This window comes from Squalius cephalus (assembly GCF_949319135.1).
Source record: "Squalius cephalus genome assembly, chromosome: 3".
In the NCBI taxonomy this organism is placed as follows: Eukaryota; Metazoa; Chordata; class Actinopteri; order Cypriniformes; family Leuciscidae; genus Squalius; species Squalius cephalus.
Window position 1 is genome coordinate 2,115,175 of NC_137124.1, and position 7,500 is coordinate 2,122,674.

A 7,500-nucleotide genomic window follows, 5' to 3' on the forward strand; every position below is an offset into this window, starting at 1 on the left:
CATATTTCTGCTCTCCTTTATCTTAATTTATGAACTGTCTCAGAAGACAAAGACTTCAGTGTCATTGTACTTTTCCAGTAAATACATCTTTATTTTAAAAATATTTTTCAAAATATTAAATAAAAAACATCATCAAACTAAAATATAGTACATTCATTTCATTGAAATAAAAGAAAACTTCTGAGCACCAGAGGGTTAAAGTGACAGCAGCCTAATCAAGATCTACCAGAAAATTGTTTATTTTTATCTTTGTTCTACGGTATTTAACTAATTATTTGTGCTATTGCTTTTAGTTTGATTATTTGATCTTTTTTTTTTTATCAATAACTGGTTACTTGTCTTTAATAATGTTCAACATTTATATTAGTAGTTTTAGCTGTGGCATTGAAATTGGAATCGAGAATTGTGAAATTTCACCTTATTTATTACAATACATGGGTCAAACTTTCGACAGTTTTAAGTTGGAAATGTAATTTTCAGGTCTATGCTCAAAAAAGTGAATAAATGGATTATAAATACAGCGTAAATATAATTTAGTAGCTTAAAATATAGTACATTAATTTCATTGAAATAAAGTTTAGTTAATTTTTGACTGAGACTCGAAGAGCACCAGTCCGTATACAGGAGATTCATGTGTGTGTGTGTGTGTGTGTGTGTGTGTGTGTGTGTGTGTGTGTGTGTGCGCAGGTCAGCGAGTCAGCAGCCACAGGAGTGTTTCCTCTATCAGCTGTTTCCTCCGTCGGTCTCGGCGTCTCCTGCGTCTCCTCTTCTCTCTCCCGTGTCTCCGCTCGCGTCTCCGGCGCTCCAGCGAGTGGCAAACGTTCAGGCCCTGCTGGAGTCCTCCTTCATGCACTCCGGTCTCAAGCTCACAGAGGTGAGACACACACGCACACACACACACAGACACACTAACCCGACCCCTAAACCTACCCATCACACACACACACACACACACACACACTAACCCGACCCCTAAACCTACCCATCACACTCACACACACACACACTAACCCGACCCCTAAACCTACCCATCACACTCACACACACACACACACACACACACACACACACACACACACACACACTCACACACTAACCCGACCCCTAAACCTACCCATCACACTCACACACACACACACACACACACACACACACACTAACCCGACCCCTAAACCTACCCATCACACTCACTCACACACACACACACACACACACACACACACACACTAACCCGACCCCTAAACCTACCCATCACACTCACACACACACACACACACACACACACACACACTAACCCGACCCCTAAACCTACCCATCACACTCACACACACACACACACACACACACACACACACACACACACACACTAACCCGACCCCTAAACCTACCCATCACACTCACTCACTCACACACACACACACACACACACACACACACACACACACACACTAACCCGACCCCTAAACCTACCCATCACACTCACTCACACACACACACACACACACACACACACACACACACACTAACCCGACCCCTAAACCTACCCATCACACTCACTCACACACACACACACACACACACACACTAACCCGACCCCTAAACCTACCCATCACACTCACTAACCCAACCCCTAAACCTACCCATCACACACACACACACACACACACACACACACACACACACACACACACACACACTCTAACCCAACCCCTAAAGCTACCCATCACATACAAACACGCATACACACACACACACACACACTAACCCGACCCCTAAACCTACCCATCTCTCTCACACACACACACACGCATACACACACTAACCCGACCCCTAAACCTACCCATCTCTCACACACACACACACACACATACACTAACCCGACCTCTAAAACATTACACAAAACTTTCTGCATTTTTACATTTAATTTTTTTTTTTTTACATTTTATATGATTTATGATTTAGGTTTACCTCAGTTTAGGGACACAAGTCCCCATGAGTCTGTATAATCATTCAGGTTTAAGTCCCCACAGGGATAGAAAAACATGTGTACACACACACACACACACACACACACTCACACTCACACACACGTCACTGTTATACTGAATCCGTCTGGTTTTCCTCAGGCTCCATCCTGTTTGCCGCTCCTCATGCCCAGATTTGGGAAAGAGTTCAAGATGTTTGACGCCATTTTGCCCTCGCTGACCCTCGACGTCACAGACCTGCTGGACGAGGGTGATTATTGATTACTCATTACGTCATCATTATTTATTTCATTTTTATTTGTGATTATATACATATATTTTTAAAGTTCAAATATCAAATATTAGTATCTCGGTTCATTTTTATTATTTCTTCACTTGTTATTTTTTAGTATTTTATACCTTAGAAAATGTATATAATAAAATATTTATACATTCATTCATTTGATATTTTTGTCTGTCTGTCTGTCTGTTGTTTCTCTGTCATTCGTCTGTCTGTCTGTCCGTATGCCTTTCTGTCATCTGTTGTTCATCTGTAATCTGTCTGTCTGTCTGTCTTTTGTCTGCCTGATTTTCGTCTGTCTCTCTGTCGTTTGTCTGTCTGTCCACCTGTAGCTCTTCGGCAGTGCAGTATCTGTCAGCTGGTGGCGCAGTGGGAGTGTCTGCAGTGTTATGAGGATGTCGACATCACACCCGGCCAGTTAAAGCAGTATTGCAGCACCTGTAACACACAGGTGATAGCACACACACACACGCACACACACAAACAAACAAACAAACAAACACACACACACGCTTTAGTGCTCCACTACAGGGAAAGAGGAGAACAGACACGAGATCCAGCATTGCCGTTGATGAAACCGGCTCGGTGTTTGACCATGAAGTGGAAGTCTTGAAGAGCCAGGAGTCATCTGGTGACTCTAGCATTGCTGTCCTTTGCCCTTGCCATCCACTGCAGAGGGGCATGGTCTGTCACCAGGGTGAAGGAACGACCTACAAGATGCTCCTCGACAGCCTATTTCATGGCCAGGGCCTCTTTCCCGACTGTTGTTTTGCCGGGATACATTTTCGGCTGATGAACGTTACCGGATGTTCTTCTCCTTGGACCATTTGAGACAGTGCAGCTCCGAGGCCTGAGTCAGAGGCATCCGTTTGAAGGATGAATGGCAGGGAGAAATCTGGGACATGGTTGCTCCTTGGTAGTACGAGCTGTTCCTTTAGTTCCCCCCGCCTTTCTTCTACACAGTATAACAAGTCATTTTTTACAATGAAGTGTGGAGAGGGGTGTGGGGGTGGCTGGTGTTCGGTGCCATTGACTACCTTTGACTTGTGACCATCAGTATTTCAAGTGGTCGTTCTTTCGTTGTTCTCTTCATAGGGAACCCCACTCCCTGTGATCTGCTGAAAAAGATCAGAGAATTCTTCATGATTAGGTTGAGAAGACTCACCCGCTCTCTCACTCTCTGTTGCGTGGTAACCCTGGCGAGCTCTTGGTTTCATCCCTCGCCGCTCCCCAATACCCCTCCGGAGAAAGGAGGCAGCTCTCTCTCCCGATTCCCTTGCCACTGCGGCCTCAGACAGCTCCACTGCCTCCACCTGCTCTGTTAACGTTTTGTAGCCCGGCAGTGCATCGGTGTGGGCGGGGTAGGGCGCGTAGCAGTTCATCCACTGTGACCTTCTCTACAATCTCAGTCACGGTGACGTCATCTGTCAACAACCAAAGCTAAACGAGCTGGGTCAGTTGGGCCACTTCTTATGCGGATGGGTACCTGCGCATCATACACCCAATCATGGACCTTCTGGCTGCACAGACAGGGGGGAGAATCATAGTCATCAGAAAATCATAGTCATCCAGGTGGGTTGGTGGGAGGGAGAGATAAACTCGTTGGGGTTCCCTGGTTAAAAGGGGCTGGAGTTTATATCTCCTTGCCTCATCGTCCTCACCTGGGATCGCCAGGTGTTCCCCATGATTAGCGTTGCCAGGGTTGACGAGTGGGCAGCCAGCGATATCTCATCACAACGCTCACACAGACACGCATGCACAGACTCACACACACACACGATGTGATGGCTATACACTGCCACACACTCCATTCACATTCCACATGTCTCTGTCTCACACAGGTTCACACACACAAGAAGCGCCAGACGCACCGGCCGGCTCCGATCCGGGTGCCGCAGGGCTCCTGGGAGCATGGGCCGGTTCACGGGACTCGGCAGCTCATGGATCTGTGCGCAGTCACATGCATCGAGACCAGCCACTACGTGAGCTTTGTCAAGTACGGCCCTGAGCCCACAGACTGGCTCTTCTTCGACAGCATGGCAGACAGAGAGGGTAACCCTGCATTACATCAGTCACATTATTTTTAAGATTAGTGTGTGCGTGCCTGTGTGTTCGTGTATTTATATATTGGTTTTAAAATTATTGTGTATAATGTGTGTGTGTGTGTGTGTGCAGGAGGAGAGAACGGCTTTAATGTGCCACAGGTGCGAGCTTGTCCGGAGGTGGGCCGGTACCTGAGTCTCCCCTCAGAAGAGTTCGCTCGCCTCGACTCCTCCTCGCTCCGGGATCCCGTGCGTCGTCTGCTGTGTGATGCCTACATGTGTCTCTACCACTGTCCCCAACTCAGCCTCTACAAGTGAACCTTAATCTCTACCACTGTCCCCAACTCAGCCTCTACAAGTGAACCTTAATCTCTACCACTGTCCCCAACTCAGCCTCTACAAGTGAACCTTAATCTCCACCACTGTCCCCAACTCAGCCTCTACAAGTGAACCTTAATCTCCACCACTGTCCCCAACTCAGCCTCTACAAGTGAACCTTAATCTCTACCACTGTCCCCAACTCAGCCTCTACAAGTGAACCTTAATCTCCACCACTGTCCCCAACTCAGCCTCTACAAGTGAACCTTAATCTCCACCACTGTCCCCAACTCAGCCTCTACAAGTGAACCTGAATCTCCACCACTGTCCCCAACTCAGCCTCTACAAGTGAACCTTAATCTCTACCACTGTCCCCAACTCAGCCTCTACAAGTGAACCTTAATCTCCACCACTGTCCCCAACTCAGCCTCTACAAGTGAACCTTAATCTCTACCACTGTCCCCAACTCAGCCTCAACAAGTGAACCTGAATCTCCACCACTGTCCCCAACTCAGCCTCTACAAGTGAACCTTAATCTCCACCACTGTCCCCAACTCAGCCTCTACAAGTGAACCTTAATCTCCACCACTGTCCCCAACTCAGCCTCTACAAGTGAACCTGAATCTCTAACATTGTCCCCAACTCAGCCTCTACAAGTGAACCTTAATCTCCACCACTGTCCCCAACTCAGCCTCTACAAGTGAACCTTAATCTCCACCACTGTCCCCAACTCAGCCTCTACAAGTGAACCTTAATCTCCACCACTGTCCCCAACTCAGCCTCTACAAGTGAACCTTAATCTCCACCACTGTCCCCAACTCAGCCTCTACAAGTGAACCTGAATCTCCACCACTGTCCCCAACTCAGCCTCTACAAGTGAACCTTAATCTCCACCACTGTCCCCAACTCAGCCTCTACAAGTGAACCTGAATCTCTAACATTGTCCCCAACTCAGCCTCTACAAGTGAACCTTAATCTCCACCACTGTCCCCAACTCAGCCTCTACAAGTGAACCTTAATCTCCACCACTGTCCCCAACTCAGCCTCTACAAGTGAACCTGAATCTCCACCACTGTCCCCAACTCAGCCTCTACAAGTGAACCTGAATCTCCACCACTGTCCCCAACTCAGCCTCAACAAGTGAACCTGAATCTCCACCACTGTCCCCAACTCAGCCTCTACAAGTGAACCTTAATCTCTAACATTGTCCCCAACTCAGCCTCTACAAGTGAACCTGAATCTCCACCGCTGTCCCCAACTCAGCCTCTACAAGTGAACCTTAATCTCCACCGCTGTCCCCAACTCAGCCTCTACAAGTGAACCTGAATCTCCACCACTGTCCCCAACTCAGCCTCTACAAGTGAACCTGAATCTCCACCACTGTCCCCAACTCAGCCTCTACAAGTGAACCTGAATCTCCACCACTGTCCCCAACTCAGCCTCTACAAGTGAACCTGAATCTCCACCACTGTCCCCAACTCAGCCTCAACAAGTGAACCTGAATCTCCACCACTGTCCCCAACTCAGCCTCTACAAGTGAACCTTAATCTCCACCACTGTCCCCAACTCAGCCTCTACAAGTGAACCTTAATCTCTAACATTGTCCCCAACTCAGCCTCTACAAGTGAACCTGAATCTCCACCACTGTCCCCAACTCAGCCTCTACAAGTGAACCTTAATCTCCACCACTGTCCCCAACTCAGCCTCTACAAGTGAACCTGAATCTCCACCACTGTCCCCAACTCAGCCTCTACAAGTGAACCTGAATCTCCACCACTGTCCCCAACTCAGCCTCAACAAGTGAACCTGAATCTCCACCACTGTCCCCAACTCAGCCTCTACAAGTGAACCTGAATCTCTACCACTGTCCCCAACTCAGCGTCTACAAGTGAACCTGAATCTCCACCACTGTCCCCAACTCAGCCTCTACAAGTGAACCTTAATCTCTACCACTGTCCCCAACTCAGCCTCTACAAGTGAACCTTAATCTCTACCACTGTCCCCAACTCAGCCTCTACAAGTGAACCTTAATCTCCACCACTGTCCCCAACTCAGCCTCAACAAGTGAACCTGAATCTCCACCACTGTCTCAATCTTTTAACACAGCGCAACCTATGTATGTTTACAAATGTAAATGCTTTATTTTATATAAAGAAACATGAACTGTATTCCATGTTATGTTTTATTTTTCTCTGATGTAAAAAAAATGGATATTATAATCAAACAACTTACAAATAATCAAAAATACTCATGTAAAATTCTGTCTCTTGTTTGATTCTTTTATTAATAAAATGCTGTTTTTAATAAAGCATTAAAAAGTAATGTTTTTGTGTAGTAAAATCATAAATATGTAAATAATACAAAGTAGAAAAATATATATTTAAATAATATTCCAAACTCCGCTTCTACAAATGCAATATATGTGTGTTTACAAATGAAAATGTTTAATTTTATAAACAGAAGCATGAACTGTATCTCATGTTATGTTGTCAATCCTAAAGTTGAAGAGCATCTCGGGAACCGCACTCCAATGGTTCGAGTCTTAGCTCTCAGGTAGGTCCTTTAGGGTGTTGTGGAGGGGTGAGGTGTCTAAATCACAACATCTAGCTACTGGAGTGCCTCAGGGCTCAGTGCTGGGACCGCTTTTCTTCTCCATCTACATGTCATCACTAGGATCTGTCATTCAGAAACATGGCTTTTCCTATCACTGCTACGCTGATGACACACAACTCTACCTCTCATTCCAGCCTGACGATCCGTCGGTAGCTGACCGTATCTCAGCCTGACATCTCTGGCTGGATGAAGGACCACCACCTTCAACTAAACCTTGTGAAGACAGAGCTGCTTGTGGTCCCTGCCAACCCAACACTTCATC

The 7,500-nt window shown here is 46.5% G+C and overlaps 1 protein-coding gene across 1 annotated transcript in view; it reads left to right on the forward strand.

Annotated features, from left to right (window-relative positions):
* The window catches only part of cyld3 (cylindromatosis (turban tumor syndrome) 3), a 26,866-nt gene extending 21,925 nt beyond the window's left edge, over nucleotides 1-4,941 (forward strand). The window contains exons 12-16 of the mRNA XM_079865919.1: nucleotides 688-874; nucleotides 2,127-2,235; nucleotides 2,598-2,716; nucleotides 4,107-4,317; nucleotides 4,441-4,941. Of these exons, the coding sequence (XP_079722045.1) occupies nucleotides 688-874; nucleotides 2,127-2,235; nucleotides 2,598-2,716; nucleotides 4,107-4,317; nucleotides 4,441-4,625 (811 nt within the window). The 3' untranslated portion in view covers nucleotides 4,626-4,941. The remainder of the gene's footprint in view (nucleotides 1-687; nucleotides 875-2,126; nucleotides 2,236-2,597; nucleotides 2,717-4,106; nucleotides 4,318-4,440) is intronic.
* Nucleotides 4,942-7,500: the final 2,559 nt, after the last annotated feature.